The following is a 15,116-nucleotide window of genomic DNA, read 5'->3' as shown; positions in this document are numbered from 1 at the left end:
AAGCATATTATCTTAGAGATTATTACTGGAAAGATTTATAGGCGAAAGATTTATATATGAAGGACTTAATTAATTGATTGCATTTGTATTTTTTTGTTGTTGAGAAGCATTTATGGTGTTCTTGTTGCCTGGTATTTATATCACTGGTTGATCATTTTTTCCATCATTGTTATCTGCTTCCTATTATTTTTGTACGCTATATTGCACAGATTTATTTGGTAGTCTGGTCCTAGCCTCGTCACTACTTCGCCGAGGTTACGCTAGGCACTTACCAGCACATGGGGTCGGTTGTGCTGATACTACACTTCTGTATATTTTTGTGTACAGATCCAGGTATTTGATTGATAGTAACTGTTCGTTGCAGTGGAGACTCAAGGTAAACCTGTTGCAGCGTTCGCAATCCTCGGAGTCACCTTAAATTGTACTTATTTCCACTTGTCCCCTTTGTTTTGGAACAGTGATGTACTTATTTTGTATAACTACTCTTAGAAAGACTTGTGACTTGTACTACCGATTTTGGAAATTGTAAATTGTTAAGAGTTATTGAATTTAAAGTTGACAAATGTCAATGTAATTTCAGTTAATGTTAGGCTTACCTAGTTTATAGACTAGGTGTCATCCCGACTCCTTCGGAGGGATTTTTGGGTCGTGACAAGTTGGTATCAGAGCTCTAGGTTCATAGGTGCTACAAGTCATAAGCAAGTTTAGTAGAGTCTTGCGGATCAGTACGGAGACGTTTGTACTTATCTTCGAGAGGCTACAGAACTAGTAGGAAAAATTTCTACTTCATTCATTCCTTATCGTGCGACATTTATTCAGCTTGAAGCATATATCTTATGTTCTTTTGCATCCACTCATGTAGGGAATTGCGCAATACGCCAATGGGTTGTGATACCGTAAAAAGGGTTATAAGAGAGACAGGGTTGCTCACCCATTGTTACCACGTGTCATTAAGAATCGATGATATGGAGGTGTAGAGAGATCTTTCAGTTGTGCGCATGGGGGTGCATCCGATTTTGACACCTGATTGATAAGTAAAATCTTAAGAAGGTTTAGTTGGTTGCCTAATCATCATAGGTGGATGTAGATCTAAAAAAAAATAGTTAGTCGTATTAGAGACTATGTGTCTCGTATGGGATTTTTATTTAGAGAATAGTATTTACTAGCAAGCCGAGACATTGGAGGAAGTGAGTTTAACTGTCATGAGGGTGACAAGTGCCAAGTAAATGGCTTGAGGTGTCTTATGACCGGTATCGTACGAGCGGTGAAGGTTAGTATTATGGATCGTTGGGAATGTGTCTTATGATTTCGCACCAAGTGAGGGAAGTCAAATATCAACGATCAGATTGCGGGGTCATGTGTTATACCACTTTTGACCTGAGATGTATTTGTGTGGTATTGAAAGGTTTTCCAAAACTTGTATATGATCAAGAGCTAAGATTTGAACGGGATGATGATGAGACTTGAGATATTCCCGCGTCCTTAATAATTCTACATTTCAGTATCAGCGGGGTTATGGAAACATATTCAGTATACTCATAGTGCTTAAGTTAATCACAACACTCGCATGGGGCAGCCATCTTTCAATGTACCAGTGGCATGGAATTTTCTGCAATGGTTATTTAAGTTATCCGGTACGGACTTAGTATGAGCAGTCGAACTGCGGATGAGTTATTATGAATATGGTGATACTTGTAACATCTTGATAAATTGTCCTAAACTTGGGAGAAATCTGTTCCATCAGAGCACCCGTGCCACGTACTCCATTACAGTTACTACTCTACTTACACTATCAATTAGGGATGGAGGAAAAGAGGGTAGATGGCACCTAAGAGGTGGAGACCCGACTTATTGATATAATTGCTATGGTATGGCTGATATCCCTACACGAGATAATGTCATTACAAGTATGATCTCGAGTTATTATAAAGTAACAATTTCATTAACTTGATTCGGTTCCGAGTATAGAGGCAAGTCCTCCTAATATACGCCAATCATGAGTGAGGTTCGTAATCTTGAAGTGTATTTGTGTGAATACTCTTGTTGGGAGATTATATGAAGATAGCTATGTCTATCATTACGTGTTGGTCACTAAAAATAACTGTGAGGCTAAAAGTGACTTTGTTAACCATTTTAGTGAGTTTGATGTAATTTCCAAATAATTGATTTCAACTATGAATTATATGCCCTACCGGTATGAGGGTTAATTATATGTTGTGATTTTGTTTGACGGGAATTATTTAGAAGAAGAAAGAAAGGAAATGAAAAAAAATTTCAGTTGGCAAATGTCAATGTTATTTCAGTTAATGTTAGGTTTACCTAGTTTAGAGACTAGGTGCCATCACGACTCCTTCGAAGGAATTTTTGGGTCGTGACAATAATCTAACGAATTACTATATAAAATATATACTCTATCTCCTTTTTATTGGCAAAAAGCTTTATGAAATGGGAGGAATTTGGTTTATGAAGTTCAACTAATAACACTTCTAGGCCCGAATCTAGTGTCTTTAATTAATATGGTCCATCCAAAATCATAGTTTGAATATTCAACTAACCAAAATATTCATATGTGATTTAAAATCCGTGGTTCCTTAATTAAGAATATCTAAAAACTCTTATATCGATTTTCCAATAAATCAAAACAAGAATTAGTTTATTATGTGTCAAGCGTCCTACTACGTTCTTTCTACAAACGCAATATCAGGTTTAATCAAACATACACATATATAAGGCAAACAAGTGAAGCATAAAAAATGTCTTTTATTTGCTCCCAGTGGAATGCATTTTGAGTGCATTGTCATAATGTGGACTTGTAATCTTTAATTATGAGTGTCATTATGGGTGAAGTGTTGTTCATTTTAAATCTTTTAAAATTCTTTCAATGCAGGCTGTTTGAGATAGTTCAAATAAAGTAATCTTTTGGATCTATCATATGAATCTTTATATATACTTCTAATAAACGAGGTTTCATCCATATTCTTCGTTTCAAAATTATGAAAAAGAAATATTTTGCCTGATCACTTACCAACTACTACTGTTGTCAGGGAATTAACCTACCAACTACTGTTGTCAGACTCACTGAATTCTCCGTAATCAACTTCCCAGATATTTTGAATAACACTTGGTGATTTTCTACTAACTATAACTGAATAAAATTAAGTAAACTAAGAGCTAACTATGACTGAGTTGTAAACAAATAAGAGAAAGATCTAAGATTGTGATTTCCCATATTGATAGAATCCCTTCCTGTTATGTTTTGCATAGACTTGCCTAATCGTCTCTATCAATCATGAGCACTCTTACTACCGTAAATTTCTCCCAAGTAATTACGACGATTTACTAGACGCACTCTCCCGAGTTACGCTAGTTGGATTCTCCTACAGCTCACTTAGATCGCACCCAAGGTTTCTTTATCCCTAATTCCACATTTAAACCCTCGGTTATTGATTCCTCGTATACTTTGGGAGTGGTGTTGTTCAACAACTACATAAATATGCACTCTCCCCCGAGTAATACATATTAAATAGGCATAGCTAATTGAGGATCCTAACAATTAACTACAACAAGAACGTAGCTGAACAAATAGAGATTAAACTGGGCAAACTATATTAACACAACAAGAAGTTCACCCTTCAACAGGTTCCATCAAAACCCTAGACTAAATAATTAGCTACTCATAGCAAAGCAAGATAAAATCATAAAATTATTCATAATTCACAAATAATGATAACAAGAAGAAGATTGAAAAACTCAAATGGTGTCTTGATCTTATCACACTTGTTCTTGCCTCCAATTCAGTCTAAAAACAAGCTTAACCTTTGCTTGAGCGAGTTTGTTGAGTTTATATAGGGTTAGGATAAGTTTCTCATGATTTACACTTAAGTACCTAAATTTCTAGGCAATTACAAAGTCGACCGCGGCCGCGGCAGAACGCGGCGCGACCGCGGTGAAATGCATCAGTTCTGCCTCACTCGTTTGGTCTACCGCGTTCCAGCCGCGGTCGACCGCGTCGCGGTGGCCTCCTGTCCTGTCATCCTTTATCTTTTTCTTGCTTATTTTCATTTGGGTTCTTCTTGATTGGCCTTATAACCACATTATTGACTCCAAAACACTCCATAGTCTCTTCCTAACTTGGATTAGTTCCTGCAAAGCAAAAGAACACTAATTAGAGTATTTTGTTATCATTTTGTATTTAAAACAATAATAAAGTATGGTTCATTTAGGGTGTAAATAGCGTCTATATAGCCTACTATCAACACCCCACATTTAAACCGTTGCTAGTCCTCTAGCAAAACACCACACTCTATAGGCCTAATCATCACATGATCCCTCCCCTACTCTTTATACCAAGAATACTTCACACGGGTAGACTACTTCAGCACAACCTCCTCGCCTCAAGAGTGGACTCCTTTCTAGCCTTGCAATACCCCTAAATAACTCTCATACTCTCAGTCAGAGGTCCAGACTTACCTTCCCTTCATGAATAATGTGCCTACTCACTACAAAAAAGACTTACATCGTTTACAAACCACATACTGAGGAACTCGAATACAACATTTCACTCATCCTCAGAAACAAATTCTTATGCCACAAACAACGTACCAGAGGCTTGTCCGTAGTGTAATACTCGACTAATCGAGCTCATTCGGTCTAGAATCAAATAGGACTTTATTTGGTCGTAATATTGGCTGTGGGGCGGGTAGGATACATATGGGTATAGTGACTACACCTCCCTAAGAACTCCACTACATTGTGTACTTTTAAGCTCTTAATTTTGTCACACTTTTGTTCCACCATTACATTATTGTATTAACCCTTTATTTTTTTCTTTAAGCACACCTTTTCTTTTAATAGCTACCACCAATTTGAGACTTCTCTTTTTTTTTGGTGGCTTCTAATATTATTTATCAACCAGTGCCCTTTTTCTTTTCATGTCCCCTTAATTCCACTTAACAGCCCAACCAACCACCCCACACTTATATTTTCCATATCCATTACACTTTGAGTGCTTCTAAGAGGTGCTGGGGTTCAAAAAGATAGGCTATTTAAACTCGGGTTAGGCTTGTAATGTGGTTGCCAAGGAAAACAGGCTTACAGGCTCAACGGGGTTGACTAAGGTATATACAATTAGGTGGGAGCAAGCATACATAGAAAGGTTAAGCAAAGAAACGCCTATATCACTTTCCAGATCAAACGAGACTACCATTTCGCTTTGTACGCACACAGGGCAAGTTCTAGGCATTGAATATTAACACAGAATACACAAAGCCTCACTCACATATGGCACATGACTCAATTCAGTTAGGATCAACAGACACTCTGCTCTAAGCACTTGAACCATTCAGGAACACACAATTTAAGGCCTTATTGGAGTCAACTAAAGAGCCTAAGTGTCACACTAAAGTAGTCTTTATTCAAGGTACCATAGAGTTAAGGGTCCCTATTTCCATTTTGGTTTCTCGCCCAAGACTTCCTAAACTAAAAAGAAAAAACTAACTACACCCAGTTCAAATGGAAACCCTTGGAAAAGAACCGTGATTTAAAGAAAAACCAAGGGGGAGTTGATACACTACTTAAGAAACGAAAATCTTATTTTTTTCGACTTAGGTCCCTCAAGAGACCCGTCGATAGGTGTCCGTCTTCGGGCCAAGTCGCATTTCATTAACATCAACTAAAAACACCCAACAACAACAACATCAAACAAATTTATATAATTATACAACAACAACCATCCCCTACCCCACACTTAAAGATTTGGCATGTTCCCATGTCAAAGAATTTAAAGTAGAGTAAGGTAAAGGGACTTCCCTGGTGCTCAGTCCTGATTAGAGACAGTACTAGGATCGAGGTGACACGCTCTTCCTAGTGTCCAGATCCAGCCTATGATCTTTTTCTCCGACCTCGCATATTGAGTAGTCAAATTGTGAACTTTAGTACCCAGGTTATTGATCGAAGTGCGTAGGCTAGCCATTTCTTGCTCCAGGGCTGTCATGCGGGTACTTCGGCAGGCCTGTGATGGGCCCGCCTCATCATCACTTGGCTATGGTGGGGCGGCATCATCCTCGGCATCCCCATCAGCATCATTATCATCATCAACCACCACTACCGACTCTCTCCCAATTGTGATTTTGCTAGCCCTAAATGGGGCTTTCAATTGGAACTTCCCATCTACTATGGGATTTTTAGGAACTCGTGCAGCACGACACAACTTGGTGACTAGAGAGGGGAAATAAAACCTTTTGAGTACTTTCGGGGAGCGAATGCACATTTCACCATGAAGGAGCTTGGCCACATCAAAATCGTGGTGGGTCATACAACAGTAAATAATTGCTGCTCTTGTCCTGTTTACATCTGTAGTGTTACTGAAGGGCAGCAAACAACCGTTGATGATTGTGAGCCAACACTTGGCTTCCCAAGTGAGAGATTGGGAGTTTAGTGTAATTCTGTGCTTTATCCATATTGGCTCCCGGTCAGGCACACAGATTGCTTCAAGAATTGGTGCCCACTAGATAGTTGGGTGATGATAAGCATGGTAATAATCCATCCCTCTAGTGAATACCGACAACTTGTACACTTGGTGGATGGCCTCAAGAGACGCATTCACCCGGATGTTTTGTACTGTGACCACCCTATCAACATGCTCCGGGTAGTTCGCGTAAAACTCCCTTACTATCAATACATTTGCCTCTTTCGGTTCATCAATGAAGATATCCAGCTGACACCTCCTCAACTCTTCAAAGATACTTGGGCATTCTGCTTGCAAGGCATGCCTGTCAATGTGTACTTCAGGTAACAACTTCTTGGATGCCTTGGCGTTAAACCTATCCTGAGCTGCTTTGGAAACAAACCTAGTGCGGTCAAACTGTTTCGCACTAGCCTGACCCCGAGCTCTAGATGAACCTCCAAGTCCACTAGTGGAGGACCCTGTGGTACGTCTCTTCCTAGACTGATGCATTAGACCTACCAAAACAGAGGCTCCTATTGGTGAGGGTGTGAGTTGTGTGAACCCTAGGTGGTTACTCAGACTTCACCACCACTATGGTCACATTAGCCAGTACAACTCCATTGGGGAAATTTCACAAACACCTTGTTAGCATGGTCTCTAATTTAACACACCTATAAACTCTCCCCTCAAATCAACCATTCTCACTTCACCACTCCACCCCACCATAATTAACTTTACACAACAATACCATGCTCTTCTCTACAACATTATACACATAACCCACTAAAACGAAGAAAAGAAAACCAAAAAATCTAATTATAAATACTACACCAATTCAAACATGAAAATTGCAAAATAGAGAATTACAAGAAGGGAGATGAAAAGCTTGACATACCTAGGTCTTGTAGAAATTGAGATTGATGGAAGATGGAGTCTTGTAGAAGTGTGTGTGTGTGGGGGAGAGAAGTGGGTTGGGGATAGATGGAGAGAAGAAGAAGAAGAAAGGGGGTTAGGGTTTGAGGATAAGAGAGAAGTGAGGGAATTTGGGGGGGGGGATGTTTTTTAGTGTTTAAGAGGAAACAAAAAAGAAAATAATAATAAAAATGTTTTAACACAACTTACTTGGGCGACAGACTTGTCACGAATCACCGTGGTCCCATCGCAGCCGCGGTAAAGGGGGGGGGGGGAGAATGTTCGCGAATCACCGCGGTCGTGTCGTGGTCCCACCGCGGTCGTGGTCACATTTGTTTTAAGGTTGTTAGTTTCCTACACATCTGGTACAACATCTACAAAAGAAAAAGAAACAAAAGAACTCATGGGTTGCCTCCCACACAACGCCTGATTTAACATTGAAACACGACTCAGATGAGCGCATTTAAGGCTCGCTCGACCTCTGAGGTTCCAGTCAGATGGATCACTGACACTTCCTTGGGTTCATCCATGCCCACATATGGTTTTAATCTTTGCCCATTGACTCTAAATGTGTGGGAATCTTTCTCTGAGGCAATCTCTACGGCACTTGAAGAGAGCACTTCGATCACCCGAAATTGTCCAGACCATCGTGACTTGAGTTTACCCGGAAATAGCCTTAATCTTGAGTTATAAAGCAACACCATGTCTTCAGGATTGAAATTTCGCTCAATAATGTTCTTGTCGTGCAACCTCTTTATTCTCTCCTTGTATAACCTTGTGCTCTCAAAAGAAAGAAATAAGAACTCATCTAGCTCATGCAATTCTATGACTCTATTATTTCCCGCAGCCTCAATGTCCAGATTTAGCTGTTTCATTGCGCACTAAGATCTATGTTCTAGTTTCACTAGCAAATGACAGGCCTTCCCGAACACCAACTTGTATGGTGACATACCAATTGGTGTTTTGAAAGCAGTTCTGTAGGCCCAGAGTGCATCATCTAACTTTTTGGCCCAATCGGTTTTTGTGGCGTTCACCATCTTGGTCAGCACACTTTTATTTCTCTATTCGACACTTCGACCCGTCTACTGGTCTAAGGATGATATGGGGTTGCCACTTTGTGGAGCACATCATATTTTGCTAGAAATTTCTCGAAGGCTCGATTGCAGAAGTGAGTGCCTCCGTCACTGACAATTAATTTGTTTATAGTTGCAAAAGTTTTCCTACAAAGGGGCTGGCTTCAACAACCCATAAGGGACGGTTTGCCATGCTACACAACTCAGAAAACTTTTGTACTATAGTTGGAAGATCATCTTGTAACCTTTGTAAATCTTTTGTTCCAGTAGCCTATTGAGTTAGATGAGCTAGATGACTTTCATTAGCTCCTAGCGCAGCATATCTGAATTCACTATAGGGTTAAAAGTGACTTGCTTACACTACTGTTTACATATGAGTGCTTTCTAAATTTCCCTCTTGTTCTTTCTTTCGAATGGATGGAAAGGCCGGTCCATGTATGAAAATAGAGTTAGAGTACTCTTTAAAAGTTATCTTATTGTAGTACGAAAGTTTTCTGAGTTATAAACAGCTAACGTTGGTTATAATACAAAAGTTTTCTGAGTTATGTAGCTTGGAAAACCGTCCCTTATGGGTTGTTGAAGCCAGCCCTTTTGTAGGAAAACTTTTGTGACTATAAACAAATTAACTGTTTGTGTAGCTTGGCAAGCTGTCCCTTATGGGTTGTTGAAGCCAGCCCCTTTGTAGGGAAACTTTCGTATCTATAATTTAGTTTGCTTTCTTGGAGTCTCTTACTTTGTTCTTTATATTGTAAAAAAAGAAAAAGAAAACAGTGACGAATCATGTGGAAGCATGTGAAAACACGCGGAAGTGGGGCCGAATAGTATGGAAAGATATGGAAATTTGTCTTGGCATAGTTAGATGATTTTGAAGGGTTTTTTGGTGGGTAATGTAGGATTATGGTGGGATTAGTAGGGATTTAGATAGTTATCCTTCATTGATTCTAGGGTTGTCTTCTAGGCGTCTTGTCAAAGAACTTGTGTAGTAATTCCTGGAACTTGACGGTTCTTCTCCGCCGTGTTCTTTCTCCTTTAGATTGAGAGATGTAATCCGCAACTTTAATCTGGAAATGTCGTGAGTGATTTTTTCTCGGATGACTTCGTATGGGGTTTGATACTCTTTTGCTGCTTCCCGGACTCTTTCCCAGTGAGGATGACTGTTGGTATAATTCCAGCTTGCCCAATCTTTCGGCCATATCTCTCTCGAGATACACCTATTTTGCTGGAAAAGGATTCTTTGTGCCTCGCTATATTCTTCCTCTATTGATAAAATGGACACGGGAAATTTCCAGGGGAATGATGCCTCTGCTTGCGCCTGGAGTTTTTCATTAATAATCTTCACTGGCCTGTGGAACATGAATACCTTTGCTGTGTAGGAATCGTTGAAACATTTTATCTAATATCTTCTAGGTTTGAACCATAGCAAGAATACTTTAAGGGCTGGTGCAATGTTATCAAAATCCTTAAAGACATTGCATTTGAATTCCATGAAAATATGATACTGATGACATAGGTACCAGAAAAATCATAATCGTACTTGTGGAAAATCCTTGGTTTGAGCTATGAATATATGGCAGAACGGATATTCTGAATTGACCCCATATGGCTTGAGAATGGATCCTCCATATTGCCGGAAAACTTGGAGCTCATAATAAGTTCTTCTTTCCATAATAATTGACGGATCAAAGGGATCCATGAGGTTGAACAACTCCGGTGGATGATCTGTTGGCTTTATTGAACTTGTTCCTGGTATATTTGAAAGCATGAAGATATGGCTAATTAGCTTTTGCTTTGACTTTAGTTTTGCTGGGGAAAATCTTTTTTAGAATTCTTCCTGTCGAGACAGAAAATCCGCGAGAATATTATCATTTCCTTTCATGTGCTTGACTTGAAATTTGTATGGAGAGAACCATTGAGCCCATCTGAGAAGATGAGGATTGGGAATAATTTTTGCCTTTATTTGGATCATCTTTGGGAAGGCCTTCATATCCATCTCTATTAGAAATTCTGTATGAATAAGGAAGAAATTGAATTTCTTGATTCCATTCTTTACTGCAGGAATTTCCTTGAAAGTGGAGTGATAATGTTGGTCGGCATCTTTGAACTTTCCACTGGCGTATCCACATATTTTCCTCTAGCCATCATTTTCTTTAAATATAACATCACTCCAATATTAATTGCTGGCATCAGTTTGCAGTATCTTCTTTCCGTCTGAAGGGATGTAGAGGGACTTGACATTTTTAAATATCTCCTTTATTTTTCTGACTGCTTCATCCTGTTTCTCTCCACATGAAGGAGTATTTTTCTTGAGCATTTCTGTGAGCGGTGAAATGTATGTAGAGGTATTTGGGATGAAATCTCTGACATAATTTATTACACCCAAGAACTGTTGGATCTGCTTTGTTGTGAGGTTGGTATCCAGAAATTTGAGTAATTCCTGACATATATGTGGTCCTGGACTGTATTCACCTTGGACAAAATGCATTCCGAGAAAATCGATTGCCTTTTGAGCAAGGACCATCTTTTTTGCTGAAAGCATGATCCCGTATTGTGTTACTAATGCCTCAAATTGACGTAGCAAATTGACATGTGTCTTCCAATATATCACTAAATAATAGGATGTCATCAATGTAATCTAAGGAGGTATGGAGGATGGGTTGGAAGATTTTTATCATGGCTTTTTGGAACAAGGAGGGTGCAGTTTTCAACTCGAAGGGCATAACTTTCCATTGGAAGTGATGATCAGGGATGAAAAATCCCGTTTTGGGTCATTATTCAGGGTGGATTCCCAATTGCCAAAATCCAAATTTTAAATCAAAATTGAAAAAATATTTGGCCTTGGCTAAGTAGGAGGAAAGAGTGAGTTTATTTGGGATGTGAAATTTATCATCTTGGAGGAAATGGTTAAGTGGCTGGTAATTAATAACTAACCTGAGTTTTCCTCTTGTCTGCTCAGCTCTTTTGTTGACATAAAATGCTTCGCATGCCCATTGTGAATCTGATGGCTCTATCAGATCAAATTCCAAAAGTTCTTCGCATTCTTTCTTTGCAAGCTGAAGATGATCTGGATTCATGCCTGAATGACTGGCCTTTGTCGGATTGATGTCTTCATTTTTCTTGAAAGGGAGCGTGATAAAAGACTCTTGGTTTTTACATAACGATCCTTTTTCTTTCTTCATGAAATCCTTGTGGGATTCAACACATGAATGTTCAATGAGATTTTTCTCAATCTCTTTGATTTGTTCGTCATTGCTGATTTGGAATAGCCTTGGAATCTTAGAATAAAGTTTGAATTGCTTTTTTAAAGCTATCCCGTTAGCCTTGATCTGGAGTTGATCCCTAAGTTGTCTGTAAATGTCGAATCCAACAATAAGATCTTTTCCTAGTGTATCAGACCCTATCAGCTTGGTTCTGTACTTCAATCCTGGAAAGAACTTAATTGTGACTGGATGCTTTGTGATAACGGTGGTAGTCAGGATTCCATTTGATGCAGTGTTAAAATCCTTAAAGTGTGGCACCCATTGATCTTGTAACTTTTGTAAATCTTTTATGATATATTACATATGAGTGCTTTCTAAATTTCCCTCTTGTTATTTCTTTTAAATGGATGGAAAGGCCGATCTATGTATAAAAATAGAGTAAGAATACTCTTTAAAAGTTATCTTATTGTAGTATGAAAGTTTTCTGAGTTATAAACAGCTAACGTTCGTTATAGTACAAAAGTTTTCTGAGTTGTGCAACTTGGCAAACCGTCTCTTATGGGTTGTTAAAGCTAGTCCCTTTGTAGGAAAACCTTTGTGACTATAAACAAATTAACTGTTTGTGTAGCTTGGCAAACCGTCCCTTATGGGTTGTTGAAGCCAGCCCCTTTGTAGGGAAACTTTCATATCTATAATTTAGTTTGCTTTCTTGGAGTCTCTTACTATGTTCTTTATACTATAAAAAAAGAAAATAGTTACGAAGTATGTGGAAGCATGTGAAAACAAGTGGAAGTGGGGCCTGGATAGTATGGAAAGATGTGGAAATTTGTCTTGGCATGGTTAGATGATTTTGAAGGGTTTTTTGGTGGGTAATGTAGGATTATGGTGGGATTAGTAGGGATTTAGATAATTATCCTTCATTGATTCTAGGGTTGTCTTCTAGTCATCATGTCAAAGACCTTGTGTAGTAATGCTAGGAACTTGACGGTCCTTCTCCGCCGTGTTCTTTCTCCTTTGGATTGAGAGATGTAATCCGCAACTTTAATTTGGAAATGTCGCGAGTGATTTTTTCTCGGATGACTTCGTATGAGGTTTGATACTCTTTTGCTACTTCCCGGACTCTTTCCCAGTGAGGATGAGTGTTGGTATAATTCCAGCTTCACCAATCTTTTGGCCATATCTCTCTCTGGATGCACCTATTTTGCTTAAAAAGGATTCTTTGTGCCTCGCTATATTCTTCCTCTATTGATAAAATGGACACGGGAAATTTCCAGGGGAATGATGCCTCTGCTTGCGCCTGGAGTTTTTCATTAATAATCTTCACTGGCCTGTGGAACATGAATACCTTTGCTGTGTAGGAATCGTTGAAACATTTTATCTAATATCTTCTAGGTTTGAACCATAGCAAGAATACTTTAAGGGCTGGTGCAATGTTATCAAAATCCTTAAAGACACTGCATTTGAATTCCATGAAAATATGATACTGATGGCATAGGTACCAGAAAAATCATAATCGTACTTGTGGAAAATCCTTGGTTTGAGCTATGAATATATGGCAGAACGGATATTCTGAATTGACCCCATATGGCTTGAGAATGGATCCTCCATATTGCCGGAAAACTTGGAGCTCATAATAAGTTCTTCTTTCCATAATAATTGACGGATCAAAGGGATCCATGAGGTTGAACAACTCCGGTGGATGATCTGTTGGCTTTAATGAACTTGTTCCTGGTATATTTGAAAGCATGAAGATATGGCTAATTAGCTTTTGCTTTGACTTTAGTTTTGCTGGGGAAAATCTTTTTGAGAATTCTTCCTGTCGAGACAGAAAATCCGCAAGAATATTATCATTTCCTTTCATGTGCTTGACTTGAAATTTGTATGGAGAGAACCATTGAGCCCATCTGAGAAGATGAGGATTGGGAATAATTTTTGCCTTTATTTGGATCATCTTTGGGAAGGCCTTCATATCCATCTCTATTAGAAATTCTGTATGAATAAGGAAGAAATTGAATTTCTTGATTCCATTCTTTACTGCAGGAATTTCCTTGAAAGTGGAGTGATAATGTTGGTCGGCATCTTTGAACTTTCCACTGGCGTATCCACATATTTTCCTCTGGCCATCATTTTCTTTAAATATAACATCACTCCAATATTAATTGCTGGCATCAGTTTGCAGTATCTTCTTTCCGTCTGAAGGGATGTAGAGGGACTTGACATTTTTAAATATCTTCTTTATTTTTCTGACTGCTTCATCCTGTTTCTCTCCACATGAAGGAGTATTTTTCTTGAGCATTTCTGTGAGCGGTGAAATGTATGTAGAGGTATTTGGGATGAAATCTCTGACATAATTTATTACACCCAAGAACTGTTGGATCTGCTTTGTTGTGAGGTTGGTATCCAGAAATTTGAGTAATTCCTGACATATATGTGGTCCTGGACTGTATTCACCTTGGACAAAATGCATTCCGAGAAAATTAATCGCCTTTTGAGCAAGGACCATCTTTTTTGCTGAAAGCATGATCCCTTACTGTGTTATCAATGCCTCAACTTGATAAAGCAAATTGAAATGTTCTTCCAATGTATCACTAAATAACAGGATGTCATCAATGTAATCTAAGGAGGTATGGAGGAAGGGTTGGAAGATTTTTATCATGGCTTTTTGGAACAAGGTGGGTGCAGTTTTCAACTCGAAGGGCATGACTTTCCATTGGAAGTGATGATCGGGGATGCAAAATCCCGTTTTGGGTCGTTCTTCAGGGTGAATTCCCAATTGCCAAAATCCAAATTTTAAATCAAACTTGAAAAAATATTTGGCCTTGGCTAAGTAGGAGAAAAGAGTGAGTTTATTTAGGATGGGGAATTTATCATCTTGGAGGAAATGGATAAGTGGCTGGTAATTAATAACTAACTTGAGTTTTCCTCTTGTCTGCTCAGCTCTTTTGTTGACATAAAATGCTTCGCATGCCCATTGTGAATCCGACGGCTCTATCAGATCAAATTCTAAAAGTTCTTCGCATTCTTTCTTTACAAGCTGAAGATGATCTGGATTCATGCCTGAATGACTGGCCTTTGTCGGATTGATGTCTTCATTTTTCTTGAAAGGGAGCTTGATAAAAAACTCTTGGTTTTTCCATAACGATCCTTTTCCTTTCTTTATGAAATCCTTGTGGGATTCAGCACATGAATGTTCAATGAGATTTTTCACAATCTCTTTGATTTGTTCGTCATTGGTGATTTGGAATAGCCTTGGAATCTTAGAATAGAGTTTGAACTGCTTTTTAAAAGCTATCCCATTAGCCTTGATCTGGAGTTGATCCCTAAGTTATATGTAAATGTCGAATCCAACAATAAGATCTTTTCCTGGTGCATCAGACCCTATCAGCTTGATTCTGTACTTCAATCCTGGAAAGAACTCAATTGTGACTGGATGCTTTGTGATGACGGTGGTAGTCAGGATTCCATTTGATGCAGTGTTAAAATCCTTAA

The 15,116-nt window shown here is 38.8% G+C and overlaps 1 protein-coding gene across 1 annotated transcript; it reads right to left on the bottom strand.

Moving 5' to 3' along the window:
- Positions 1-7,806: 7,806 nt before the first annotated feature.
- On the bottom strand, positions 7,807-8,232 carry LOC138869559 (uncharacterized). The gene has a single exon (XM_070147186.1). It carries the CDS (start codon positions 8,230-8,232, stop codon positions 7,807-7,809), a length of 426 nt encoding a protein of 141 aa, XP_070003287.1.
- Positions 8,233-15,116: the final 6,884 nt, after the last annotated feature.

Source organism: Nicotiana sylvestris, chromosome 5 (assembly GCF_000393655.2).
Source record: "Nicotiana sylvestris chromosome 5, ASM39365v2, whole genome shotgun sequence".
NCBI lineage: Eukaryota > Viridiplantae > Streptophyta > Magnoliopsida > Solanales > Solanaceae > Nicotiana > Nicotiana sylvestris.
Note: the sequence above shows the minus strand (reverse complement) of the source record. Positions and strands in the feature narration are given on the sequence as shown.

Excerpts from the sequence above, each read along its gene's own strand:
- LOC138869559 (XM_070147186.1), bottom strand. The coding sequence starts at position 8,232 with ATGAAACAGCTAAATCTGGACATTGAGGCTGCGGGAAATAATAGAGTC.